General features: G+C 48.6%; 3 protein-coding genes across 10 annotated transcripts; 1 reads left to right on the top strand and 2 right to left on the bottom strand.

Moving 5' to 3' along the window:
• Positions 1–348: 348 nt before the first annotated feature.
• NFYA (nuclear transcription factor Y subunit alpha) lies at positions 349–17,297 on the bottom strand. 8 transcript variants are annotated; one of them, XM_058039792.1, is made up of 10 exons: positions 17,205–17,297; positions 14,708–14,794; positions 12,438–12,521; positions 10,296–10,442; positions 8,550–8,681; positions 7,799–7,904; positions 7,212–7,378; positions 5,458–5,631; positions 4,181–4,282; positions 349–3,399 (listed from the first exon to the last, which is right to left on the bottom strand). In XM_058039792.1, the coding sequence occupies exons 2-10, from the start codon at positions 14,780–14,782 to the stop codon at positions 3,346–3,348; spliced, it is 1,041 nt and encodes a 346-aa protein (XP_057895775.1). In that variant the 5' UTR covers positions 14,783–14,794; positions 17,205–17,297; the 3' UTR covers positions 349–3,345. The 8 variants fall into 8 exon arrangements, with proteins under 8 accessions (XP_057895775.1, XP_057895776.1, XP_057895773.1 ...); XM_058039793.1 differs by having other exon boundaries at positions 12,441–12,524; XM_058039790.1 differs by having other exon boundaries at positions 12,438–12,524.
• Positions 17,298–17,821: 524 nt separating this feature from the next.
• OARD1 (O-acyl-ADP-ribose deacylase 1) lies at positions 17,822–21,850 on the top strand. Its single transcript, XM_058039663.1, has 6 exons — positions 17,822–17,909; positions 18,189–18,253; positions 18,938–19,082; positions 19,191–19,249; positions 19,917–20,029; positions 20,311–21,850. The coding sequence occupies exons 1-6, from the start codon at positions 17,834–17,836 to the stop codon at positions 20,411–20,413; spliced, it is 561 nt and encodes a 186-aa protein (XP_057895646.1). The 5' UTR covers positions 17,822–17,833; the 3' UTR covers positions 20,414–21,850.
• On the bottom strand, positions 21,837–27,089 carry APOBEC2 (apolipoprotein B mRNA editing enzyme catalytic subunit 2). The gene is made up of 3 exons (XM_058039662.1): positions 26,953–27,089; positions 22,767–23,314; positions 21,837–22,371 (listed from the first exon to the last, which is right to left on the bottom strand). The coding sequence occupies exons 1-2, from the start codon at positions 27,078–27,080 to the stop codon at positions 22,774–22,776; spliced, it is 669 nt and encodes a 222-aa protein (XP_057895645.1). The 5' UTR covers positions 27,081–27,089; the 3' UTR covers positions 21,837–22,371; positions 22,767–22,773.
• Positions 27,090–27,836: the final 747 nt, after the last annotated feature.

The following is a 27,836-nucleotide window of genomic DNA, read 5'->3' on the forward strand; positions in this document are numbered from 1 at the left end:
AAATTGTCTGGGAAAAAAACACCCCAAAACCTAGAAAATTAAATCATAATAGCTAAAGAAACTGATTTCTGACTTCCTAAACAAGCTTGCATGATTGTTCTCCTCATTTCCTGCCCAGCTTCCCATTCTCTGTCTTACACGCTGTCATTTCCTTTTTTTTTCTGTTTGTTTGTTTGCATTAGGGTTTTATTTTGTGTGATCATCATTGTGTTGACCAATTCTGGGAAGAATTCATGACTGCCAGTTTTGTGCTGTGGGGGTTTTGAGATGGTGAAATGTTGGTGTGGAGTTTGTGCTGCCCTCCCCTGGCCCGTCACAAAATTCCCAAAACAAAGAGCAAAAACTTCTCAGTTTATAAATTTTATTAGCTGGAGAGTGTACACAGTACTTACAATTGCATCTATTAAAGACCAAAATACACCTGAAAAAATGCATCATATAAAAAAAATTAAAAACTTTGAACTATGTACAAACTTTGCCTGACGTTACGTTAAGCTCAGGACCCTCCCACAAAGAAAAGTTGATTTTTCAGCTCTTTTTAACATGCATTTAGCATCACTTGAGGACCATTTTCTTCCAAATCCTGATCTTTACACTCCTAAAACTCTGGGTTTTGATGGGTTTGATGCTTCACTGCTCTGGGTCAATCAAACACATTTTTCCCCAAACTTCTTCTTTCATCCTTACTCCAAAAGTGGAATTTAGAATGTTAAACTCACTCCTAAAGTGAAGTTTTTACTCAAGTGTAGCCAATCTATAAAGAATTTTAATTACTAGGGAGGTTTTGAACTGGACATTTCTCCAGTTTTCACAGATTTGCCTGGAAAATAAAGCAAATATTTTTGGTACCGTGGTGTTGACTGCTGGCTCCAACCTCACCAAATAAACACAACTTTCAGCAGTGATACACAGAACACAAAACAAATAAAAAAAAATAATAGGAGCACTTGGGCTTTCACATCACTATTAAAACATTAACAGTAAGACTTTCTAGAACACAAATCCATATTTCTTCACACACAACCTACAACAGCAGATCAGAGAACCTAGATATGAAGGGATATTGGGAAAAAAAAGTTTACAAGTTCTTTAAGAAAAGTAAATTATTTCTTTAAAAAAAATGAAACAAAACCTATGTCAGAGCAATAATCTTGCTTCCTGAATTTCCAGCTCTCAAAAAGATGTTTCAGGACAGATTTAGCATCAACCGAAGAGCAAAAAATATCATGGAGAGGGTTTTACTCCAGCAAATATTCCACCAACAAAATGTACAGATGCTCAAAAAAAAAAAAATATTTACAGTAATGCTGCAAATTCAACTCAAATCCCTTAAGGAGAGCTGCACATTCCTGGAATGGGGAGAGCCCAGGAAGTGCTGGGTGAGCTTCAGGTGCCAGCTGAGCAAAACCAGTGCTGGAACTGGACAAGGGTTTAAGGCAGAGGCAACCAGAGGCCCTGAGGATGCCATCCATGTTAAAAACGCCCTTGGAATGATCAGAAATAAATCCTAATTAAGAGCTGTGAGCAGAGTGTCAGGTTGCTCATCTGACTTGGGACGAAAGCTGAAAGAAAGGAGATTTATTTGCCTGCCAGGGGCCAGGGCAGCTGCAGGTGTCCCTGAGTGTCCTCACAGGAGCAGGGGCACAGCAAGGAGCTCAGCTGCTTTTGGAGATCCAACCCCAAACCCCTCCGAGGCTCCTGCTGCCCTTCCACCTCAACAGGCTCCCTCCTCCCCAGCACTGCCTGCTCACAACGAGGATCCAACTTTCCTCCTCTCTCAGGTTTAGGATTTTCATTTCATCCAAAGGAAATGGCATTTTCCAGGCTCTGTTCTTTTGTGTCCTCTTGATTTGTCCTCCACTTTGTCTTTAGCCGTGAGCTTCCAGTAAATTGGAAATGGTATTTCCTTCCATCTTTTCCCAGCTGCATTTCCTTGTCACTTCAGTTCAGCACTCACTGGATTTGACACAGTCTCAGCCATCCTTGGCAGCTTTTCCTCACTCTTCAGCTGCACCTGGCCGGGTTCCCATTCACCCAGCACATTCCCAACCCCAAATTGTGCTGCTGTGATCCAGTTTGAGCTACAGGACACAAAAACCTGGAAATTCTGGGACTCCAGCAGAGCAGCTGTGTAACTCGTCAAGGTGAGCAGTGCAACGGTGAGAAATCACCTGTTAAATGCTTGTAACTACTGCTCCCATCACCACAATTCAAATTATAATAGAACAGGCTTAGAATCCAAATTAAAACTGTTCTGGGGAGATGCTCAGACAAAGCCAGCTGTAGGTCATGGGGAAATCCTATTTTTTAATAATGTAAGTATTGCTCCTTTGCTAAGTGCCACTTCTGTTTGGTTTTTAAGAGCTTAATTTATAAAAAGCATGAAAGGTTCAGTATCTGCTGAGTCCTTCAGGGAGCTCAGGCTGAGCTGCCCCAGCTGCTGCTGTCCTGAATCATCCCTTGGAATTGCAGAAATGATTTAGGCACCAGAAACTCCATCCCAGCCATGGCCAAGTGCCACCTCTGTGACACTGAGGGCTCCACATCTCTTGGAGGAACCATGGATTTCACTGGCAGGTGAGAAAAATAAAATTAAAAAAAAAAAAAAAATCCTTTGGAAGAGAGTCACTGAAAAGTTTCAATCCTTTCTACACTCGCATCCAGTTTTCTTCCAAAGCAAAAGGACTGGCAATGAACATCCAAACCCAGCCAGAGACTGATTCACTGACCCAACCCCCCCCACATCTCCCTCTCCCACCCCACTGGCAACAGAGACACAACACATCAAGTCCTGCAGGAATCTTGACTATTTCTAGCATTGATTGGATGGCTGAACCTTTCCCAGAGAAGAGCTTCTTTACACATTTACAGGGTGGAATTGAAAAGAATCCCCTTCAGTTTCTGCCAGGGCCAGAAGTGCAACAGCAATGCCCAGCTCAGGGAAAACCCAGTCCAGAGGGGTGAGGAGTGGATGGAATAACAAATCTCAAGCCCAGCCCTGCTCAGTGCTGCTGGAGGAGCTGGAATCTGTCCCTGGACAGGGCTGAGCTGCACCAGCCACGGGGACTGAGGTGGGAAAACGAAGGAAAAACCAGAGATGAGCACTCGGACTCTGAATTCCCTGTGCTGGATCAGGAGAGGGCACCAAGGAGGTCTGAAAGGTTCTGGTGGAAGAGTTGAAACCTCAAGCACGTCCTCAACACGTGGTGCTTGCTCTGTGGAAAAGGACAGGCTGTGGCATGGAGATTGTCCCACTCCAGGGGTCACTGGGCACTCTGGGCAGGCAGGGCAGGCTGGCAGGAGGGATGGGAATTCCCTTCAGGTGTTTTGCCCTGGAAGCAGGGGTTAGGAGACCCTGATCATCTGTGTCATTGCTTCTTCGTTGCTTTGAGATGGATCCTGCAGACACAAAAGGGTGGAAATTTCACATTTTTCCATGAAGCAGAGAGACCCACACACAACCATCAGGAGGAGACACTCCTGCACTTCCCGTGAGCCCCACAACTGTCCTGGTTTTCCTGGGTTTTACAGGCCACAAAAATCCTAAGTACCTTCCAGGAATTTGTTGTTTCTGGTATTTAGGACCAGTATTTAGGAATGATTTTGGTTCAAAATAAGAAACACTCCCTAAAGGCACAGGACTGCTCTAAAGCACTGAGCAACCACAGAACCTGTTCATTCTACTCCATTAAGTCCCCTCCTTTGAAAAATGCCTTGCACCTTTATGCAAATCAAGATGCAGCTAAGAATCAGATATTCCCATTTTTTAATTTTCCATCAGATGCAAAGATAAGGAGTCTCTACCTTTAATTGATGTCCTGAAAGAACAGCCCAGTCCCCAGGCAGAAAGGCTGTTTTACAAACACACAATGTTTGTGTGCATTTATCCTAAGAACTACAAAGTGAACACACTTCTACCCACATTATTGTCATTTAATTCCTCAGGGCAAACATCCCTTGCTCTCCACAAGCAGTGACAGGAGGGTTTATTCCCAGGTTTTATTTATTTTATGCTCGGAATAAATCTAAAGGCAGGGAGGGCCAAGGGGCAGCAGATAAAAAATTCAGAGGCAGGGAGGGACAAGCAGCAAAGCCCAAAACCCCAAACAAAGCAGCACAGACACCTCTGGTGTGCGTCCTGAAGGGTTAAAGAGGGGATTTGGCCCCAAACCCCACTGACCTGCATGTGAGGGCTGTCCTTTTCCTTGGGGGAGAAGAAGCGCCCGCCCTCTCCGCGTTTCCTGGCCATGGCGTGCCGGTGCCGCGACTCGTGCAGGTATTTCTGCAGGGAGGGAGGGAGGGAGAGCAGCTCAGGGAGAGCCACTCCTCCCATCCCATCCCATCCCATCCCATCCCATCCCATCCCATCCCATCCCATCCCATCCCATCCCATCCCATCCCATCCCATCCCATCCCATCCCATCCCTGCCTTCCCAGGGGAAATTCCAGCCCCCATCCATCCATCCTCTGCCCCACAACCCTGCCAGTCACTGCCTTCCCAGGGGAAATTCCCAGCCATCGGTTTTCCAGGGGAAATTCCAATCCACATCTGTCCTCTGCTTTCCATATTCCCAGTCTCTGCTTTCCCAGAGGAAATTCCCAGTCTCCATCCATCCATCCATCCATCCATCCATCCATCCATCCATCCATCCATCCATCCATCCATCCATCCATCCATCCATCCCCCTAAATATTCCCAGTCTCTGCTTTTCCAGGGCAAATTCCCAGTCCCCATCCATTCTCTGCCCCACAGATTCCCAGTCCCTGCTTTCCTATGGGAAATTCCAGTCCCCATCCATCCCCTGTCCCACAGATTCCCAGTCACTGCCTTCCTAGAAGAAATTCCCAGTCTCTGCCTCCCCAGGGGAAATTCCCAATCCCCATCCATCCATCCATCCATCCATCCATCCATCCATCCATCCATCCATCCATCCATCCATCCATCCATCCATCCTCTGCCCCACACATTCCCAGTCCCTGCTTTCCCAGGGGAAATTCTCAGTCTCTGCCTCCCCAGAGCAAATTCCCAGTCCCCATCCATCCTCTGCCTTGCATATTCTCAGTCACTGCCTTCCTAGAATAAATTCCCAGTGCCCATCCATCCCCTGCCCCACAAACTCCCAGTTACTGATTTCCCAGAGGAAATTCCCAGTCTCTGCCTCTCCAGAGGAAATTCCCAGTCACTGCTTTCCCAGAGGACATTCCCAGTCCCCATCCACCCCCTGCCCCACAGACACTGTGCTGACAATCAGTACATGCTCACACACAGCTCCAAACACTCCCAAAACCCAAAATAAGCAAAGCACTTAAAAAATTTACTCTGATGCAGCACATCAACAACCAAACCACTGTAAAACAGAGGAACACCAAAATTCCAACCCTCATTTTGCAGCCCAGCTGGGATTCTGTGCCTTTGCCACAGAGCAATTTTGTGTTAAATCTGAGTTTTATCCTCACCCTTCTCTCTTTGGGGATTTTTCCCTCTGCTTCCAGCTTGGCCCGTGCCTGCCTCCTCTTCAGGATGCGGTGGTACTGCTTGGCATTGACGTACAGGGGCTCCTCCTCCAGCATCTCTGCTCCAGGCAAGGGGATCCTCTGGATGGCTGGGACTGAGCCAGCCCCAGGCACCATCTGTGCACACAGGGGGGTTTAGTGCTTGCAGCTCAGCACACAAACTCAACAAGAAATGGCATTCAAAAGCTCAATATTGAAACAGAAAGTGGGTGTTGCTCGGGTAATGCAGCTGCTTAAATGAAAAGGAGCAATGAAGCTGCTCTCAAACTGCAAATACACCTAAAACCAATCTCAACCTATGCAAAACCAATCCAAACCTATGCAAAACCAATCTAAACCTATGCAAAACCAACCCAAACCTATGCAAAACCAACCCAAACCAACAATTCCTCATCAGTCCTGCTGGCTTTTCCTGATAAAGTGTGGTGGTGCTCACAGGGGTCCCAGGATGAGGGAAGAGATGAGAGTCTTGACTCCATGTTTCAGAAGGATGGTATATTATATTATATTATATTATATTATATTATATTATATTATATTATATTATATTATATTATATTATATTATATTATATTATATTATATTATATTATATTATATTATATTATATTATATTATATTATATTATATTATATTATATTATATTATATCTATACTAAAAGAATAGAAAAAAGGATTTCATCAGAAGGCTTGAAAGGAATGGAATGATAATAAAATCTTGTGTCTGACCAGAGTCTGAGCCAGCTGGGCTGTGATTAATTAAAAACAACCACATGAGACCAATCACAGATGCACCTGTTGCATCCCACAGCAGCAGATAATCATTGTTTACATTTTGTTCCTGAGGCCTCTCAGCTTCTTAAGAGAAATAATCCTAGCAAAAGGATTTTTCATAAAATGTGTCTGTGATAATAAAGGTAACATTTCAATACAATTCCTTGTGTTGCTGCTTCTTGGACAATTAAACAAACAGGACATGGCTGGTGCTTCCCTTTCTTTTGGGTATCTTTTATTTCAATGATTTCATTTCAGAGCATCACTGCAGAGCTGCTGACATCTAGTGGGGACCAGCAACATTCAAGAGGTTCACACTACAAAGAAACAGGAACTGGCAGGAAAAACCTCTTTAAATGATGGAAACAAATCCTAAGGGATCCTCAAGAAAATCAGAAGTGAATAAATACATTTAAACCTTTGCTCATCAGCTCACAGCTCAGTTTGGATTTCAGTTTCTACATTTCTGAGCTGCTGTGGGAGAAAGTCCAGAGCAAAGATCACAGCAGGATCCAGTCCTTTGGAGCTGAAAATTTGTGTTGTTTAAACTTTAAACTAATGGAACTTACAGAGAGGACTGAGCATGGTATCTCAATCTCAGACAAAAGTTTATCACAGAACCAGGGAATCACAGGATGGTTTGGGGTGGAAGGGATCTTTAGGATCCCCCAATTCCAACCTTCAGGAACACTTTTCACTCTCCCAGGTGCTCCAGGCAGGGATGGAGCAGCCACAGCTGCTCTGGGGTCCTCAGGACCTCCCCACCCTGCAGGGAGAAATTCCTCCCCAACATCCCACCCACCCCTGCCCTCCTTCCACTTCAAGCCATTCCCACCACCCCATCCCTACCCTTGTGAAAAGATTTGAGTGCAAAACACCTCAAAGCTCAGCCTGCAGAGGCAGCAGTGGGGATTTCACACCTACCATGACCATTCCCCCTGAATTGACCACGTTGCCAGCCACTGGCAGTGTCACTGTCACCGTCCCCTGGCCACTGCTGGTGGTGTTGGTGTTGGCTCCTGTCTGGACAATCTGGGCTCCAGCCAGGCTGGCTGCAGGAATGGTGATCATGCCTGTAACAGGGACTGTAACTTTAAGGAAGTAGAAAACAAAAGGAAAGGGAAAAAAAAAAAAAAGAAAAAAAAAAAAAAAGAGAGAGAGAGAAAAAGAAACAGAAACACGCACACAAAAAGAAGGGAACAGCATTAGTCCCACTTCTGTGTTTTACTCATTCATCCTTCCAAATCATGCAGAGAGTCAGGAAAGTGCTACAGTGAGGGATTAAATTCCATCAGAATTCCATCAGGTTTTTGCATTTGTAACCTCACTGTGAGTACCCACGTACTCTTGAGGTGGAAAAGCAAAATTCAGGGGTTTTATTCTACCAGGCCTACCAGGCCAGAGACAAGGAGATTTTCTGTTTCTGGAGTGAATTCCTGCAGAGCACACAAACACCTCAATAAATAAAAAGCCTCTCCAGGAGGTGCCCTGGCTCCTCCCAGCCCTCCTACCTTGCTGCAGGATGGTGCCATCAGCATTCACAGGCTGGTACACGATGGTCTGGCCCTCAGCAGCCTGGGCAACCTGCTGGCCTTGCACTGCAATCTGCTGCTGGGTCTGAACAAAACAAAGAGCACAAAAACGTCACAAATTGCCTCTTTTTCCCAGTGTTTACAATTCCTGAATGAACACATGGTGCTTGAGGTGTTCCAGGTGTCTATTTCTGCTGCCTCATTAGCAGCAGTAAGAAACAGGCTGGAGCACAGAGCAAATACCTGGAGGTCAAACACCTGAAGCACATGTAAGATGCATTTTCCAACAGTTCAATAATGAAAAAAACCCCAAATTCTAAGTTTCCTGACTCACTATGAAGATGTGAAAAGAAGAACTGTTCTGCTCCAAAATTTAGTTTTGGTCCTAACCAAAAGCATCAGCAGAAACCCCAGGTGTGACTGGACTACTGCACACAATGGCCCAAGTATGGAATTAGCAATGCTTCATGTTTTCAAAATTCAACAGAGAGACAAAAACGACCACGAACCAATAAAATACAGAAACACGATGGAGAAAAACATGCAATCTGATTTTTCTGCCCCAGAGTCATGTATGAAACACTACAGAAACATGACACTTATTCTCAAGTTCTCCTCAATATTAATAATTCCTTTTTTTTTTAATTTTTTTTTTTTTTACTTAACCACATCTTTAAAAGTTTCTCTTCCTGTTCCTCTGCAGAAAAGCCTTTCATGCTGGTGCAGTTACCTGTGTCTGGCCAGCAGTAACTGCAGTCTGGGGCTGCTGTATAATGATCTGCTGGGTCTGGCCCTGCTGCCCCTGTACCTGCACAGCCTGCCCACCTTGAATCTGAATCTGACCTGGCTGGACCAACTGAATCTGTGGAAGAAAGAGTCAGAAAGGAACATTAACTATGCCTCTGATTTCTCCCTCCTCAGCCTCAGCATGACCAAGTCATCCCTGAGGGTGATTTGCTGTTGCACAGAAAAAGGAAGCAGGGAGTCTTCTCTTTTTCCAGTTGAGAATGAGGAGTTTGAATGGATTGCCACGCAGGGCAGAGGGAGCAGAGTGCTGTGTCACCGTGCTCCAGCAGCTCTGCACTGCTTGCACAATAAATCACCCAGGAGAAATCAATTATTCACATCCACTGGGAACAAACAGGCAGGTAGAAGAGGAGGACTAAGATTTAAGACATCTGAGGGGTGTTCATTATCCAGCACTCAGAAGTATTTCTGGGATTTATAAAGTTGTCCTCAGCTTTGCAGAGTCTTTCCACCACTGTGGAACGTTCTTAGATTGAAAAAGAAGAGCTGGAATATGGTTTGAAGTTTGTGTTTAAAAACACAGTTATGGACTTTCCTCCACCAACCAGACTGAGAAAACCTCATACAAATTACAGTGGTTTGCAACAAAGGAAATGTTAAATAAACCTCTCAAAACACCAAGACATCATTTGCCTTCCTGGACTGTGCTGGGTTCCTAAATCCCATCCTAAATCATCAGGGCACTTTCATTATGCCATGGTCACAGTTCTTCTCTTTGCTTTTCAGCAACACTTCAACCACCTCCTTAAATTTACCAACTGTCTTTTAAACAAGTAATTACTTCCAAAAAATTCCATTTTCTGTACCTCCTTCACTACTGCCTTCTGTGCAACAGGGATGTTTAAATCCCCCTTCAGCCATCACACATTAGAGGGGCTCAAGCACAAATTACCTTCTAAAAGCTTTCTTAAATGTTTTTTTTTTTTTAATCCTCTTTCTAAGCCATAAATTGAACAGGCACCAGATTCCCAACTACATTGCAAGGGCCAGATAAAATATCCCAAGAGACAAAAATCCTGCTCTGTGGGAAGGTATCCCACATGACAGATATCCCTATTCCCTAGGAAAGTATCCCTCCTATGGCAGCAAGGTGCAACTGGATGAGCTTCAAGATCTCATCCAACTCAAATCATTCCATGATGAAAAACCCCAAACCAACCCAGCTGTGTTTTAGCACTGATCTAAAATCTTTGCACCAAGCCACAAACCATAAAAACTGAGCTCATAAAGGACTTCCACTCATTCCCACTGTGCCAGAGCCACCAAGCACCACCTCAGCCTGCTTTTGCTCAACAAACAAAAACCCTGCTCTGTGGGAAGGTATCCCACATCATAGGTACCCTTATCACAGGTATGCTTATCAGAGGTACCCCTATCCCCACAGGAAGGAGTCCCTGCCTATGCCAGGAAGGTGCAACAGGATGAGCTTTAAGATCCCATCCAACCCAAATCATTCCACGATGAAAAACCCCAAACCAACCCAGCTGTGTTTCAGCTCTAAAATCTTTGCACCAGGCCATAAAAAAAACCAGTTCATAAAGGACTTTTACTCATTGCCACTGTCCCAGAGCCACCCAGCAGCAGCTCAGGCTGGGTTTGGGGTGCTGAGCAGAGCCCTGTGTGGCAGTGGCAGCACCCCAGAGCTGTGCAGTGTCCCCAGGTGTCTCACCTGCTGCAGGCCCTGCGTGCCAGACACGGGCACCTGCATGATGGTCTGGCCCTGGCCCCCGGGCACGGCCTGCACCATGATGGGCTGGCCCGTGGAGGTGATGAGCTGCCCCCCGCTCACCTGCACCATCAGAGGCTGCCCCTGCACCTGCAACAACAAAACAACAATGAAAAACCCACCAGAGCAGCCCCAGAGCCCAGCCCTGCCCACCCTGTCTGTGGGGAACGGGCACCGAGCTGCTTCAAACCAGCTCTGGCTTAGTGAGTTATCTGCTTCTCTTGCAGTCTGGTTGTTATAAAGCATGAAAATCCCATTTTCCAGCCACATTTTTCATGCACAGCCCAAGAGCCAAGTGGGATAAAAAACTTCATTATTCACCTCACAACTACTGATTCTTAGTTGAGGTTCCTATTGAGATTTGTTAGGTTTTCTAGCTGAGGTTCCTATTGAGAGAACTCTTCTGACATGGAGGTTCTGAGGTGGCTCTCTTCAATTTTATGCCTACAACATTCTCGTTTCCAAACTGACATGGATGGAGCATGGGATGTGCTGGAGAAGAAACTCTCCATGGTTATTGAGGGAAATTGTAACTGGAGCAACACAAAATGGAGTTCGGGGAGGAAAAATCAAAGTGGATGGGCAGCAGCCACTTCTGGGCCTAAAAAGGTTTAGATTGGATAAATATAAATATAAATATAAATATAAATATAAATATAAATATAAATATAAATATAAATATAAGTGTCCAAGGCCAGGCTGGACAGGGATGGAGCACCCTGGGGTAGGGGAAGGTGTTGGGGTGGGAACTGGGTGAGCTTTAAGGTCCCTTCCCACCCAAACCACTCTGGGATTCTGAGGTAACTTTGGGCTGAGAATCTCTGGACTCTTGGACCTGGTCTCTCTCTGGCCACTGGGAAAAAGGCCCATGAAAACAAAAACAAGGGGAAAACCTTTCTGTTTGAACCCTCTCACCTGCCAAGCCCCCAAATTCCCCACACACATCTTGGAAAATACTCTACCTCCACAGCCTAAATGCAAAATGAGTCTCATGAACTCGGGGATCACAAAATCTGATTTGTTTGGGAACAAGAACATCACAATGTGGTAAAGCCACCAAAGTTTCACACCCCAGAGGGTGAGCAGCCAAATTCTGCCCTGGGAATTGGAGTTTGCAGGTCCCCACTCTGTCCCTTTCCCATCCAAAGCCCTCAGCCCCTGGGCTGGGTCACACAGGGAGGAGCATGCTCAGGTCAGCACAGAGAAGCACAGGCAGCAGCACAATGTCCAAGAAGCAGAAAGGAAAACAAGAGACATTCCAGGATTTTTGTTAATGAATCACAGCAAGGCAAACTAGGAAAAAAAAAAAAAAAAAGGTGGGAAGAACATAACAACAACCAGAGGTCCCAGTAAGCCCAGCAATCCAAGTGAGGCAGCATCTGAGAGTTGAACTCTGAACATAAAAAATGCTGTGTTGATTCTGCAGCTGGCAGGGCCATCCCAGCCCCTTGGAACCACCCTGCTCTGAAGAATTACAAACCAAACAAAACCAAAATCCTGAGTGCAAAACTGCCACAGCTGCCCAGGGTCTGTCAACTGCTCTACAAAGAGCTCCTGGAAAGCCTGGGTGAGTTAAGGAAGACACTTCACACTGAAAGCAATTTCTTTCCACTCTGGGATGTATTTGCTGTATGGCTCCTGGATTATTCACAGGTAAATAAGAAATTGGATCTCTCAGTGCCACAGAGGCCAATGTTGTCCCCAGGTGCCCTCTGAGTCCCAGCTGAGAAGGTTCCACTGTCCAAGCTCAGCTCTGGCACCAGCTCTGTGTGGTGAAGGCAGAGCCCTCCTCAGGGAAGAGCTCAGAACCTTCATTTCCTCGGAATTACAGGAAACCTTTGGGTTTTATCCCAACTGCTCCTTCCTCATTTTGCTGTTTAGAACTTTAAAATCTCCCTGAACTTCATTCCTGCCATGCACCAATGGGAACAGCTCCAATGCCAAGCCCAGAGGCAGCACCCAGCAGAAATTCCTGCTCCACATCCCCCTGCCCCCTCCTGGAACCCCTGGGAAAACACAGCATTAGATATGTGCTGCTGGGGAGGGGCATGCAGTGCTCAGAAACACAATCAGAGAGGTCACCACTACCTGGAGGGTCTGCACTTGCTGGCCTGAGGCCGATGCCACCTGGGCCTCAGTCTGCAGCTGGACAGCTGTGACACCTCCCTGCTGCTGGGAACAGGAACAGGGAGAGCTTGAAACATGGAAATGCACAACACACTGCTGCCACAGGGGAGGGGATCACACACACTGCTCCAGGAACACCAGGAATGGGAGTTCTAGCAAAACTCAGGATGGAGTTCCCTGGAACTGCACTGCCAGGTTCAATATTCCAACTCACAGGGAACAGGGCAGGGCATTTTGCAGGATTTCAAGCTCAGTTTCAGGGGTTTAGTTTTGAAATTTCAGGTTCAATATTCCAACTCACAGGGAACAGGGCAGGGCATTTTGCAGGATTTCAAGTTCAGTTTCGGGGGTTTAGTTTTGAAGTTTCAGGCTTCAGTATTCCAACTGACAGGGAACAGCATGAGTCATTTTACAGAACTTCAAACTCAGTTTCAGGGGTTCAGTTTTGAGGTTTCAGGTTTAAATATTTCAACTCACAGGGAACAGGACAGGTGATTTTGCAGGATTTCAAGCACAGTTTCAGGGGTTTAGTTTTGAGGTTTCAGGTTTAAATATTCCAACTCACAGGAACTGGTGATTTTGGGCTGGTGATTTTGTAGGATTTCAAGCTCAGTTTCAGGGTTTCAGTCTGCTCACTGCCCAGGTTTTGGCACAGTGAAGGGTTCCAGATTTTGGGCACACTTGTTTGTCCCAACAAAGCCCTTCCTGAGCTCATCTCTGCCACCTCTGTGTCAGTGACTGTCCCACCAGTGACCCTGAGGGACAGTCTGGAGGCTGCAGGAGCAGTCAGAGCTAAAAGCCTTTTCTATCTTTAGCCTCTTAGCAAAGAGTCCCAAAATACTCCCAGTAACTGTGTTGGCATGGGGAGATGGAGGACAGCTCCCTCCCAAGTGCTGTAACAGCCTGGTAAAACAACTGATTTTAGCAAAATGTTCCACATCAGACACAGGCTTTAAGAAGTTGTATTGAAAATGAAAGCCAAGAGTTGTGTTTATCTCCTTTTCACCTAGAAAATGTCAATAAACCAATTATATCTTTGGTTATCTGCTGCAAACAGCTATTTCAGATAATCCTTAATATAAAATGTCTTAATCTCAAGTGCAATCCTGTTCTGGCTGGAAAAATCAACTCCAGCTAAACCCAGGGGAAGGATTTGGTCCCTCCTGAGGCCAAAGCAAAGCAGAGCTCCCTGAAAACATCATCCAGTGGCTCTGCCCTTTGCGTGGCAAACCACCAAACCTCCCCAAACTAGAGCAGAAGGTGCAAGAAAAATTCAGCAGCAGCTGGAAAAACACCCCCACATCTGGATATGGAAAGCTGAACAGCCAAAATCAGTAAACCCTCCAAACTCAGCCCTGGTGTTTCCACACTGAAATGTGAATTTCTTTGTGAGATAGATGAGTTCAGCCAAAACTCCTTGGTTGGTTGAATTCCTGTTCTGTGTTTGTTTTGATCCACCTGTTGTTCTGAAACAAAGAATCTCTATAAATGTTCATTTGATAAAGCTGGAGGAAACCTCTGTGGGCTTGAACAAAGCCTATTTCAACTTTGGGGGAATTTTTCTTGTGGATTGTTTCTGTTAATATTCTATTTCCTCCATTTTCAGAGATGTGTTAATATATTTTTATATTTTACTTTCCCCATGTCACTACCGTTTTACAAACTTCCTGCTACACTTAAATGTGGTCACTTGTACACCTGCATTTTCATTTTAATTTTATATACATTTTTGTATTTAAATAAAATTTTATAATTTTTATTTAATTTTATATATATATATTTACTTTTAATATTTAATTTTAAATGAATATATATTTGATATTAATATTTAATTTTTAAAACCACATTTAATCTGACTTCCAGGCAGGTGCCATCAGTGACAGAAGCCAGGTGAGCAGGTACCCAAGAGGATCAGGATTGTGCTGCTGAAACCAAGTTCTTTCCAAGCTGGGATGTATTTGCTGTTTGGATCCACATGGCTCCTGTGTTATTCACAGGTAAATAAGAAATTGGATCTCTCAGTGCCACAGGGGCCATTGCTGTCCCCAGATGCCCTTTCAGTCCCAGCTGAGAATGTTCCACTGTCCAAGCTCAGGCTCTGGCACCACCTCCCCTCAGGGAAGAGTTCAGATCCCACATTTCCTTGGAATTACAGGAAATCTTTGGTGTTTATCCCAACTGTTCCCTCTTAGGGGTGCACAGGACTCCCCCATTCCCCCATTCCATACCTGCTGCTGGATCTGCCCTGCCTGCACCACGATCTGCTCCGTGGAGCTGCTGCTGTTGGCTGTGTACTGCTCCATGGTGCCTCAGCCCTGCAGGGAAAACAAAAATCAGGTGATCTGCTGTCCCCAGGCCTGGCAATCCCCACTGTCCCCAGGTTTGGCAATCCCCAATGTCCCCAGGTTTGGCAATCCCCACTGTTCCCAGGCCTGGCAATCCCCAATGTCCCCAGGTTTGGCAATCCCTGATGTCCCCAGGTTTGGCAATCCCTGCTGTCCCCAGGTTTGGCAATCCCTGATGTCCCCAGGCCTGGCAATCCCTGATGTCCCCAGGCCTGGCAATCCCTGCTGTCCCCAGCAGCTGCCAAGCCAAGCAAACCAGGAGCTGCCCCAGGGATTTTCTGCTGCTCCATCTCAGCAATAAACAGAGGAAACCCTTCAGGCCCATCCGACCTGAGGGAGCAGCAAAACCACCTCAATTCTGGCCCAGATTTCCTGGATTTCACCAGTTCTGTGAGTCTGCACAGCCTGGTGCCCACACGGGGAGTGGCACTGCTGGGAAAGCTCAGGAAATGCAAAACCTCCAGGTGTGAAACTGAACTGCACCTCAAGAATTCAGCAGAGCTGTGAAGGTTTCTCTCCTTGTTGTTGTTTTTCTGCCCTCTCCTGCTCTCATGGGATGGTTTGGGTGGGAAGGGACATTAAGGACAATCCAGTGCCACCCCTTGCTGTGGGCAGGGACATCTTCCACCATGCCAACCTGGCCTTGGACATTTCCAGGGATCCAGGGGCAGCCACAGCTCCTAATCCTCACCTTCACAGGGAGGAATTTCTTCTCCAAACAAATATTTCTATACTCAAGTACAGCCTTCATGGATTTTGGGAAGCAGATTTCCCAGCACCTCCATCCTCTCACTGCCCCTCATTTCTTGGCCCTTTCCCTGCACACATCTGTGCTGAAATAAAACATCTTTTCCCTGCCACTGCTTCTCTCCTCACTGGCCCAAGAGCAGCAGAATTCCTGCCTTAGTGAGGTGTTTGATTTATGCCACGACTGAACAAGGTCCTGCTACACTGCTGAATGAAACCACAGCCGGGAACTTTAATTTTCCAAGGCTAAAGCAACAAAACCTCTGGCCCCCTCCATTTTTCAAGGAATGCTGACAGGATTAAGTCACAGACTCTCTGTACCCGTTGCTGTGGTTACTGCTGCTGTTTGAGTCCCATCCTTTGCCCATTTCCTGAGACTTTTTCAAAGCCAGAGTAAAAGAAGATAAATATTCTTTCTGAAAATGCTGCTGTCAGGTTCCCATTTCAATTTCACACTGGATTCTTCATTTCTGCTCTAAATTAATTTTTTTAATTAAAACATTAACTGTTCCATAACCCCAACACTCTGCAGCAGCTGCCTGAAGTTCTGGACAAGGTTTTGGATCCTCACCATCCAAGGGATTATCTCATCCCATTCGTTAAACACAGAGCAGCCAAGTTAAATATTAATGATCAGGGATCAATCAATGGCAGAGGATGGATGGCAGCTCCTCCCCCAGAGAGCTCATGGGCAGCTCGTCCTCACCGGGAATGCTCTGGGAACCAGGGAGTGTTGCAGTCCCAGCAGCAGAGATATATATATAATTATGCATTAAATATATAAAAATAATTATACATAAATATAAAAAAATATATTATATATAAAGACATATTTATGGGCATAATATATATAAATATATATATTTTACATAACTAATATATATACATATGCATATGTATATATATGTATATATATATATATGTACTGAGTTGTATGGGACTCATTAGGATCCTTTAACTCCTGCCCCTACACAGGATAGCTCCAAAAATACATACAAATATTTATACATATAAAACACACATAATTTATATTTATACAAATCTAGCTGCACCAGGAGCAGTTTCCTCAACAACCAACCCACACCAAGAGCGAACCAGTGCCACGAACAGCCCGAGAGCTCCGGAGCATCGCTCGAGCCGTATCCCCGAGCTCCGTTCCGCGGGATCCACCGCTCCCGGGACACCGCACGCCCACACCGGAGCGGGATTTGGGATTTAACACGGGGGCGGGCGGAGCACGACATGTGGAGCCCGGGTTGTGGAAGCCAGGGATGAGCCGGGGCTGTTGTGGCACTGCGGGAAGCCCCGGCCCGGGGCTCTCCCGGTGTGCTCGAGCCCCCGGCCCTGCCGCCGGACACATCAGGGCAGCAGCACCGCGCACACCGGCACCGGACGGGGGAGGCTCCCGGGGCGGAGCGCGCCGGGGGAACAGGCCGGGCCCCCCTGCGGCGCCGGGCCCCGCGCCCCCCGCCCGGCCGCGGAGTACCCGACCCCGCTGCTCGCGGCCCCGCTCGCCCCGCGGCCCCGGCGCGGCCGCACCGAGCCCGGCCCCGGTTCCCCCCTCAGCCCCTGAGTGGCCGCGGCCCCGCCAATCCCGGCGCGCGGGGGCTCCATATTGGCCGCTCGCGCTCACCGTGCCGCGCTGCCCGGTCCGCGCCCCGCGCTGATTGGCTCCGCCGCGGGGCCCCGAAGCCCAATCAGCGCCCGCACTCGCCCGCCGCGCAAAATGGCGCCCAACCGCGGACAAAGGGGGCGAGGGGCGGGGCCCCGGCCGGCCGCGGCCGCCCAACCGCGCGCCTCACCCTGCCCGCCGCCGCTGCGCCTGCGCGGGGGCCGTGGCGCGCGCGCGCGGGGCGGGCCGCGCCCAGCTCTAAGCTCCGCCCCCTGCCCGGAATGTTCTGGGCCGGGACCATGGAGCGGGTCCGCCCGCGCGCGCCGCCGCCATGTTGTGTGGGGCGGGGCTGCCATGTTGCGTGCGGCAATACCGCCGTGTTGTGTGAGGTGATATCGCCGTGTTGTGTGCGGCGACACCGCCCTGTTGTGTGCGGCAATACCCCCGTGTTGTGTGAGGCGATACCGCCGCGTGGGCTGAGAAGGATCCGCCAACTCTCCGGCGAGGCGGATCCGCCATTTCGCCGTGAGGCGGAGCCGCTGAGGCTGAGGCGGTACCGCCAATGTCCCCCTGAGGCGGAGCCGCCGTGCCGGCTGAGGCGGGGCGCTGTGGCCGTGAGGCGGGGCCGCCCTTGCGGCTCGGCCGGAGCGATGTGGGCGGCGCTGGGCAGGCTCGGCGTGGCGCAGGCCGTGGGCCCGGCCCGGTTGATCGCTGTGCGCCCCGCGGGTGCGGCGGCCGAGTGGCGCTGAGGGGTGGGAGGGGAAGGAGGAGGAGGGTGATGATGGTGATGAGGGTGATGAGAAGGAGGGCGGCAGCCTGGGGGTGCTCATTGTGCGGTGACCCAGGGCTGGGGCCTCCTCCCGGGCCGGAGCTGTAGGCGCAGGGGGACCGGCATCTGCCATAGACGTCCCACTGTCACAGATCAGGCTTAGTCTCGCCCCCTCTAACACACTCTTACTGCCTAGTTTGAGGTTCCTAATAATTGTTTTTCTCTCATCTTTCCAGCCGCAGGAGCCTTCTCCATACCCCACGTTACCATGGCCACCCACTTGTCTAAGGATCAGGAGAGAGTGCGTAGGAAATGGGTTACATGGGATATTATTGTCTGTGCAAAGAGGCTTTCCTCTCATTACAGCCCTGACAGCACGGCACTGGCTGCATCCTGCAGCTTCTGAGAGCTGCCAGTGCTGAAATCTGTGTGCTTTTTGTGTGTAATGTCAGTGGGGCAGGTGCTGTGCAGCAGCACAGAGCTCACCTGCCTGCCTGAGCACCTCGGTGCTGCTGGAGGGGTTTCACTAATCCAGCTGTGCTCCCTGTCACATAATTACCCTTTTAAGCTTTGATTTTGTAAGATTACCTGCTGAGCTGGCACATGATGCTCATAAATGATCTTGTTGAGGAGGTGTAGTGGGTTTGTAATTCTGTGTACGGGGTGTGTAATTCTCTGTAGTGGGTTTGCAATTCTCTGTAGTGGCATTGCAATTCTCTGTATTTGGTTTGTAATTCTCTATATTGGGTTTGTTAGTCTCTGGATTGAGGTTGTAATGCTGTGAATTTGGTTTGTAGTTCTGTCTGTGGAGTTTGTAATTCCACACATGGGGTTTGTAATTCCCTCCCTCGGGTTTGTAGCCCGTGCCAGCTCAAACGCTTACACCCTACACAGCAAACTCAAACCCTGCCCCTCTTGCTGCCCATTCCCTGGCCACCAGAGCCCTGTGTGCCCTCTGAGGAGGTGTTGTTGCCCTGCCCTGCAGATCAGGTGTGTCAAGGGGGACCTGTTCTCGTGCCCGAGCACGGACGCCCTGGCTCACTGCATCAGCGAGGATTGCCGCATGGGCGCCGGCATCGCCGTGCTCTTCAAGAAGAAGTTTGGAGGCGTCCAGGAGCTCCTGGATCAAAGTGAGTGGTGCCTGAAGGAGCTCCTGATTTCCAGCAGGGCGGGTGTTGGAGCTGTGTGGGTCTATGGAGTGTGGCTGTTGTAAAAACTCCTTGGTTTTTGTGCTTTAGAGAAGAAGACGGGGGAGGTGGCGGTTCTGCAGAGGGATGACCGCTACATTTACTACCTGGTAAGGGCTGGGGTGGCACTGGGGCACCTCCCTGGAGCTAAACTGTCACATTAATAGCTAGGGGGGGTTTGGTTGTGTTCATGGAATCAGGGAATCACAGAATGGTGGGGTGGGAAGGGACCTTAAAGCTCATCCTGGGCAGGGACACCTTCCCCTATCCCACCTTCCCCTATCCCGTCCAGCCTGGCCATGGACACCTCCAGGGATGAGACAGCCACAACTGCTCTGGGCAGCCTGTGCCAGGGCTTCACCACCCTCACAGGGAACAATTCTTTCCCAATATCCCATCTAACCCAGCCCTCTGGCAATGTGTAGCCATTCCTGTTGTCCTGTCACTCTAGGCCCTTGTAAATAAATATTCTCTGTCTTGTTGGCTCCCATCGAGCGCTGGAATGTTCCTCTCAATAAGAGGTGTGTCCTTAAGCATTGTCTGTGAGGAGCAGCCAAGCTGTTGTGTGCATCTGCATTTCACCGCTCATGGACAGAGCTGGCTGCTAAATTAGAGTGTTTTAAGATGTGAAATGTTCTTTGCTCAGGTCTTTCCACAGAGGCAAGTCTGGGCGTGGAGTTTTGGGATATCAGGGAATGTGTGTTTTGTATTTATAACAGACAGAGATTTGCAGGGATGATGCCCAAGGCACAGCTGAGCTTTTCTGTTTTTCTGTAGATTACAAAGCAGAAGGTTTCTCACAAGCCCACCTATGAGAGCATGCAGAAGAGTTTGGAAGCCATGAGAGCTCACTGCCTGAACAACGGAGTCACCGACATCTCCATGCCCAGGTGAGGGGCTCAGCAGCTGATACCACTGTTGGGAGTTTCATTTCTAGAAGGATGTCTGAGGGATGATCCCCTGCTCTGAAATAAGAATTCAAGCATCCACCTCTATCCAACTCCTCTGTTCAACTGGGCAAATCTAATTTCCATTTCCCTGTGCATTTGTTTCCTTGTTCTCCCCACATTCTGTGGGTTTATGGGGAGCTGTGGCAGGGCCACCCCAAACTGCAGCTGCTGGTTGGGCACAGCACAAGGCCCCACAGCTTTTTTGGTGCTTTGTCTTCCAGGATTGGATGTGGACTCGACGGCCTGCAGTGGGAAAAGGTGTCAGCCATCCTTGAGGAGGTGTTTGAGAACACTGACATCAAGATCACAGTGTACACCCTGTGAGCAGAGCAGCCCAAGATCCCCCATTTCCCCCAGTTTTGGGAGCAGAACCTCTGAACGGACAAGGGGGGACCTGTGTGTGGAGCACGTTCTGCATTTGGGTGTCACTGACTCGTGTGACAGTGACAGGGCCTTCCAGCAGCAGCAAGCTCCAGAGAAGTTCATTTGGGCTGTTAATTAGCAGGAGGCAGCGGCGCTGTGCAAAGCCCGGGGGAGCTCCCGGTGTGTCCCTGCAGCCACCAGGTGTCACTGGGGCTCCACGCACTGAAACAGAGCCGCTGCCCTTGGGCACTCGGGGTTTCTGTTGGGGCTGGCACCTCTGCTTTGTTCTGTTTGCCGTGCCCTGCCTGGCACGGGGGTCACCCACCTGTCCTCACACGTGGAACGGTTTCATTTCTCCCTTCCTGCCACAAATTGGGTTTGCTGAGGTGGTGCTCACTCAGGATCATGGTGTGATGTGAAATAAACGCTGCCCTGCTGTTGGATTGATACCTGTGGCTCTTTGGGGACAGGCTGGGGGTGCAGGGAATGCTGGAGGGGGGTAAATACACCTGGTGGGTGTGTTTTATACAGCTCTATAATTTATAGTCTGCAGAGCTCTGTTTGGTGAGGATCCAAACAGGCTGATGTGCTCTAAAATCTCACAGGATGGGGTTTAAGGTGGGGTTTTCACATTTCTTTGTTTGGTGCATTTGTAGTCCAGGTGTTACACAGAGGTTGGTGTTTGTCACTCAAAACAAAAACAAATCAATACCACCCCTGCTTCTGAGATCCATGGAAAACTCCTGATTTGGCAGAGTTAGTTTGTTCCAGAAGTGAGGAACTGCCACAGACCTTCCCTTTGTGTTTGGTTTTTAAATCCTCCCACAATAACAAATCTTTTGGACTTGTGTTGCTCTGCATGCCCAGAAAAGTGCCAGGTGTGTTAAAGAAATAGAAAAAATGGGACATAAGAGTTGGGAATTTTGTAGCATGACAGGGTTCTTGATTGGATTCCTTGGGGAGGGACTGGGTTACTCAGTTCTGTTTGTCTTTATCCTTACTCTCCTTGTTCCTTGCCCATATTTTGTAAACCAGTTTGGTGGGGAATTGCTGTAGCTGGGGAAAACAACAGAGAGGAATTTGGAGCAATGAGCTGATCCAGAACAGGCATGGAGGCTGCTCATGGATTCAGTCTTTCCCCTTATTTGTGTCTGGGTTTTTGTTCTGGTTCCTTACTCATGGCATCCCCGTGAGCTTTGTTGTACATGGAAAATGATCCTGCTCTCCAGCACTTGTGTGTACTCTGGAAATTTTTTTGGCATTTAGTTCTCCCTTCTCAGCTACAAAATATTCCCTGTATGGCTGTCCTGGGATGTCCTTGAACTCAGACTTGTCAGGTTCAATTTAGGACTTCTTGCAAGTAGAGAAGAAGGAATAAACAGTGTTTTGGCTTTTGCAGTGGCTTCCCATTTTATTTCACTCTGCTTTTCCCAGGTTTATATCCCAAATGACATTGTTTGATATCCAGTGCTTGGGCTCCATCATGATTTGGAAGAGAGCTGTTGGCCCTGAATTAAATCACAGCTCTGACTATAGAGGAGAACAGAGGGAGAAAACTTCTTTTTCACCTTTAAATCAATTTCTTTTCCTCTTTCTAATGTATTTATCTAACCAGCAGCTTTGTTCTAAGGTCTCTTCCCATGAAATATTCCCAGAATGTGATCCCACAGCCTGCCTGTGGATCACTGCCATCCCTTTCACCACAGAACGGGTTTGGTTGGGGCAGGGAGGGGGAGGAACAAAAAACACCCAAAAAATCCCAAACACCAGAGGTCTGTGTTGTGTGTGTGTGTTTGGAGTCCCACAGGGCCTTGTCTCCCACAGGCTGGTTCTCCATCCTGCTGGAATCAAAGCTTTGGGAAGCAGGACTGTCCCAGGTGTCCAGGTCTGTCACATCTCTTCATGGATCCTTTCTGACCCTGGGGAGGGAAAAGAGACATCCCAGAGACTCAGAGGTGACTCTTCAGTACCCCATGGAGAAGGGAATTCTGCAACCACTGGGATTTCCTTTATTGGTGTTTTCTAGACTTTGGGGTGTGAGTAAAATCCCTTTCAGTCTCCATCCTCTCCCTTTTGTCCTGAACATCATCCCTGTGGGGAACAGGGGGGTGTTCGGGTGGCCCTGGAACCTTTTTATTCTTTATTCCCGAAGGAGAAGACAGAGAAGCACTAAATCCCTTGGGAATGTGCTGTGGGGGAACCCCTGGAGGGGCAATCCCACTGCCTGGGAATGTTAGCAATATTCAGCTGACAATAAGAGAAACTGGACCCCAAATTAAAGAGAGCAGAGTTAATGAGTGACCCCCTCACTCACCTGAGCCTCAGTGCAAAATCTCCGCCAGCTTCTCCTCGTAGTACTGAAAATTCTCCTGAATATCCTCCCAGGGCACAAAGGACTTGGCCTCCTCCCCTTCCTCCTGCTCCACAAAGTTCTTCCAGACATACTCAAAGTCTTGAGGCTTCATGATCCTCAGCTTGCAGCCGGCCTCCTTCATGCTCCTGAGGGCCGCCTGCATCTCGGGCTCCTCCCACATGAAGAGCCTGCCCACCATGATGGTGAGGCGCAGCCCCTTGTTCTTGCGCAGGGCCTCGCAGATCCTCTGGGCACAGGTGACGCAGGGGCTGGAGGACACGTACCAGGTGACGTCGTGGCGGGCACCGGGCTGGCACGTGGGCAGGATGGTGTTGAAGAAAGCCATCTCGGCATGGGCGGCCGCGTGCTCGTCCTCCAGGTAGCCCCGGCTGGTCACCGGCTCCTTGCCCTGCGTCTCCACCACGTAGCACAGGAAGGTTTTGTTCCTGCCCGAGCTGTACTCCACGTTCCTGAACTGGAATTTGAAGAAGATGGCTGGGAGACGTTCCCTGGGAGAAGAAAGCAGAGAGGAGGTTCAGATTTAGATGAGGGTCACACTTCTGGGTCACCTCTACCCGTGGGCAAATCACTGCATCACCTCTGATTCTCTGTGATCCGAGGTTTAGGCTGGGAGATGTTCCCTGGGAGAGGAGAGCAGAGAGCAAGCTCAGAGGCAGATTTAGGTGAGGAGAGCAGAGAGGAGGCTCAGAGGCAGATTTAGGTGAGGGTCACACTTTTGGGTCACCTCTACCCATCACCCAAATCTCATGGGCAAATCACTGCATCACCCCTGATTTCTGTGTTCCAAGGTATAGGCTGGGAGATGTTCCCTTGGTGAGGAGAGGAGAGAGCAGAGAGGAGGCTCAGATTTAGGTGAGGGTAACGCTTTTGGGTCTCCTCTACCCATGACCCAAAACCCATGGGCAAATCTCTACATCACCCCTGATTTCTGTGTTCCAAGGTTTAGGCTGAGAGAGGAGGCTCAGAGGCAGATTTAGGTGAGGGTCACACTTTTGGGTCTCCTCTACCCATGACCCAAATCACTGCATTGCCTCTGATTTCTCTGTGTTCCAAGGTTTAGGTTAGAAAATATCCAGGATCAAATCCAACTTTGCTGTTGAAATGTGGATTTCCTGCTGGAGTTCCTACTGATAAACTTCACCTACTCTTTTAAGTTATTGTCCACATCTCCCCTTCTGTGACTCTGAGATCACCTGGTGGTGGAACATCTCATGGGATGGCTCTGGAGGTGGGAAGGGAAAGGGATGGAAAAGTAGGAAAATAATCCATGTGCTCCCAAGAATAGCACATTTCCTGCTTGGCATCCTGGACAATGAGTGCTTCTTTGGCTGAGGATTCTTTATTTGATGATTTTTTGAAGGGCAGACATGAGACACCCATTCCAGAGCGATGCCTGCAACGAGTGATTTCCCAATAACATCAGGTTTTTAAATACATCAGAGGCACAGGGAATTTCATCCCTGACTTAACTCCCTGACAGCAAAGGGGTCACAGCAGTGACGAGGTTGGCTCTGCTTTTCATGGAACAGCTGAAGCAGCAGCAACCTGCTCCAGATGGATTGACTCAGGCTGGATTGACTGGGAGCTGCATTTAGCCAGCCCTTCCTGATGGATTTTCTCGCTTATCTCGGCGTGTGCCTGGGCTTAGCTGGGATGTTCACTTCCATTCTGCTCCCAGCACTTTGGAATCTGCATTAGTTCAATTAATAACGTTCCAAGAAGGAATAGAAACAACACTCAGAGTCTATTCCAGTGCCTGGCAACTCTTGCCATGAAGAAATTCCCCCTGATGTCCTCCCCTGGCACAATCTGAGGCCATTTCCCCTCATCCTGTTGTCTGGGAGAAGAGGCTGATCCCCACCTGACTCCAGCCTGCTGGAGAGTGAAAATGTTTATGGAAATAATTTAAAAACTGTTCACAAACTCTGAATTCCCCAATATTCTCAATATAAACCCCTGCTCTGACACCAGGCTGGGGTGGCACAGCTCAACTGAGGAGAGGAAAGGTCAAAATGGAAACCACCACTGAAAAGCATCATTAAATGATATTTTTTTAGGGATTTCTAAATGCTCCAACCTAATTTATCAGTTTTCCCTGGGTGGCAAAGTGATAGAACATATTGAGACCAAAAAAAAAAATTGAATTTTGAGGCCAGAATCTTCAATCTGGGGTTGAAGTTGCTGAAATCAGGTGGGCTGGAGGAAAGAGCAGCTACCCAGTGTGACCCTGGCACTGTCACACAGGAGAGAAGAAAACATCTAATAAAGAAATAAAAATGGGGATTATCTAAAAGAGTAACAAGGAATTATTCCTACAAGAAGCTTCATTTGCACCTGGGGAAAGTGGAAATAAACGTGGCAGGAAATGCTCCCAGATTGGGATTACAGGCTGTGTTCAGCCAAAAAATAAAAGGGATAATATTCTTAAAGAGAGTAATTGGCTTCCCAGGGATTCCTGGAACCAGACTCCTCCTGGAGCTGTGGGCAGCAGAGAGAACTTGGCTGGGAGTCCTGAGATGCCCCTAATCCAAGGGCTAAAGCTGAAATGCAATTTAATTGGGTTTAAGTGCTTCTTCCCTGGCTGCCCTTGTGTTTCCTCATCACTCCCATGACTGCCTGGATTGGCTGGGAATTTGTAAATCACTGCAAAAACCCTGGTGGTGATCCCAGGGCAAAGCCTGGCCTGATCTCCTGGTGTCCTCCTTAAAATGAAACTAAAAAATTCCCTGGGGTTTCTCGACATCTTTGGGGCTCCTTTAGGATTTTTGTTTCATTTCCTCACTGTCCCCTTTGCAGGGTGGAAAATCCTGTCAAATCCTGGAACATCCATGGCATTCCAATAAAAGATTTAACTGCAGGATGGTGCTGAGGGACTTTTCCAGCCATGGTTAGCCCAGAGTCTTGGGTTTAGCAGGGAAGTTTGGACATCCTGCTCAGTCCCTCAGCATTTCCAACTGCAGGCTGAGTGCTCCAAGGCTAGAAAACCCCATTTCCTCATTCAAATTCATTTTAGGACATGTCTTAAGTGTTCAGAAGTTGGCCCAGTGGTTTATATTCACAATTTAGCTCCATTCCTAGCAGAGGGATGTTCTTTCCTTAAAAGCCACTGCTAATCATTTATTTCTGTGATTATGTGTGACAGAGACTGCCCCAAGAAGGGATTTTTTTCACATTTTGAGAAGAGAATGGAGATTTTTCCTCTCCTGAGCAGGAATGGAACCCAATTTTGTGGCAGGGCTGCTGTCCTGCCTCACTCATCCTGGTTGGAACAAGCAGCCAAATTTCACCTGCAGGGCCCGTGGCACAGCCCAGAAGGATTCCAGGGGATATTTTGGAGGCCTGAGTTTTAAGCTTTAAGTTTAATTTTTAGTTTTAAGGAGCTGGAAGAAATCCTGGATTTGGTTTATTTGCTGGGACACTTCTTTGGTGATGAGGGAAGTATGAGGGGAGAAGGATTCATCCTGCTGCTCCTCCAGGGACAGACACCCAGGGCTTTTCCTACTTGCAGCTGTCAATTATGGCTGAGTTCAGCTTCCACCAGAGCCCTGGGATATCCTGCTTTTCCAAAGGCCAGGCTCCCTGCTGCCCTGCTGCCTTCAAAACTGCCTCTTGTTTGGGAGCTTTTCTGCTGGTTGGGCTTTTTGGTTTCTTTATGAAAGTCAGGTTCCAGCTGTGGCTGTGGAGCTCTTGAAAATGCGAACCTTTAGGTCTCTTGAAAAATCTGTCCCTCAGGCCCATCAAGCCAATCAGCCATAGCAGGGGTGTTTTTCCTGATCCACAGGTGGAGAAACTCTCAGACAAGAGCCATTGATCACAGCAAGAAATCAATACTGAGCTCTCATCAAAGCCAGCACCTCCATCCCCATCCTGTCAGTGGGGCTGGGGGGGAACCAGCACTGCAGAAACAGAGCTGTTCTATAAAACAAGTGCACTTTTCTGCCTGCCTGGTGGGAGCCCTTCCTCTAAAAGTCAGCAAAACTTAGACCAAAATCCCACAACAAATCCAAACCATTTCAGATTCCTCCGAAACGCGCTGCAGAAGATGCTGCTTGTGTTGGCCGACCTAAAAGCTGAAACAGAGCTCACTGAACTCCCCCAATTCCATATTTAAATCCCAGTCTCTTACCCTGTGACAATCTCAAAGGGTGGCAGGTCCTCCCTCTTCACCTTCTTCTTCTTCTTCCCCTCGCCCTCCTCGGCATTGTCGGGCTCCCCGTTCTGGGCATTGCTGGGCTCCTCCTGCTTCTCTGCCATCTTCCCCAGGACACTGGCACCGAGCTGTGGCCACTGGGAGAGAGAAAGAGCAATTTCTGAGAGCTCTGGGAGCCGAGGGAGGAGGGAAAACAGAGCTGGGAGTTCCTGCCCCAGGCACAGTTGTCAGGAACTAAATATGGAACAAAGCGGCGCCGGTGGCAGGGGCTGGACAGGCTTGGGTGACCCAGGGCTCTCAGGTGTCACCTCCTTCCCCTGCTCTCTCCAGCTCCTTTCAGCAGCCCCTTTTGCTCCCCTTTTTAATTTCAAACCGAGTGACAACTCCTCGGTGGGCGGGAGGAGCCCAAATTTCCCTGATGGAAAATCCTGGAAGCTCTGGGGTGTGTTTATCCCGAGGGGTGCCGGGTGGCTGGCACGGGGCACCCCCTGCTCTCACAGCCCTCTCCCTCCTCTGCCAGAGGATTCCATGGCTGACCTTGAGGGACCAGCTCAGCCTGGCCTGGCTCGGGCAAGAGGGGAAAGGGTCGTGGTCATTTTGCTGGACAATCTCTGGTTTTGGTGGGTTTGGCTTCCTGGATAACCTGGAGCATCCTGTGGTTCCTCCCACCCTGCTCATGCAGGGGGAAATCTCCTGGTGGGAGCTGTAAATCCAAGCCAAACCTTCTCCCAGATATTTGGAATTCCAGCTGGAATTCCCAGTGGGCAGCAGTGCTGCTTCTCCCATTGTTCTGCATTTTCCTCCTGAGTGTTCCAGAAGTTCCCAGTGCACTGGGTGTATCTGGGCTGGAGGGGCTTTTC

Source organism: Melospiza georgiana, chromosome 23 (assembly GCF_028018845.1).
Source record: "Melospiza georgiana isolate bMelGeo1 chromosome 23, bMelGeo1.pri, whole genome shotgun sequence".
Lineage (NCBI taxonomy): Eukaryota > Metazoa > Chordata > Aves > Passeriformes > Passerellidae > Melospiza > Melospiza georgiana.

Excerpts from the sequence above, each read along its gene's own strand:
- NFYA (XM_058039790.1), bottom strand. The coding sequence starts at position 14,782 with ATGGAGCAGTACACAGCCAACAGCAGCAGCTCCACGGAGCAGATCGTG. Across the intron at positions 7,379-7,798 it reads TGGCACCATCCTGCAGCAAG|TTACAGTCCCTGTTACAGGC; the intron begins GTAGGAGGGCTG and ends ACTTCCTTAAAG. Across the intron at positions 4,283-5,457 it reads AAATCCCCAAAGAGAGAAGG|AAATACCTGCACGAGTCGCG; the intron begins GTGAGGATAAAA and ends CCCTCCCTGCAG.
- OARD1 (XM_058039663.1), top strand. The coding sequence starts at position 17,834 with ATGTGGGCGGCGCTGGGCAGGCTCGGCGTGGCGCAGGCCGTGGGCCCG. Across the intron at positions 19,083-19,190 it reads CCAGGAGCTCCTGGATCAAA|AGAAGAAGACGGGGGAGGTG; the intron begins GTGAGTGGTGCC and ends TTTGTGCTTTAG. Across the intron at positions 19,250-19,916 it reads ACCGCTACATTTACTACCTG|ATTACAAAGCAGAAGGTTTC; the intron begins GTAAGGGCTGGG and ends GTTTTTCTGTAG.
- APOBEC2 (XM_058039662.1), bottom strand. The coding sequence starts at position 27,080 with ATGGCAGAGAAGCAGGAGGAGCCCAGCAATGCCCAGAACGGGGAGCCC. Across the intron at positions 23,315-26,952 it reads CCCTTTGAGATTGTCACAGG|GGAACGTCTCCCAGCCATCT; the intron begins GTAAGAGACTGG and ends TTCTTCTCCCAG.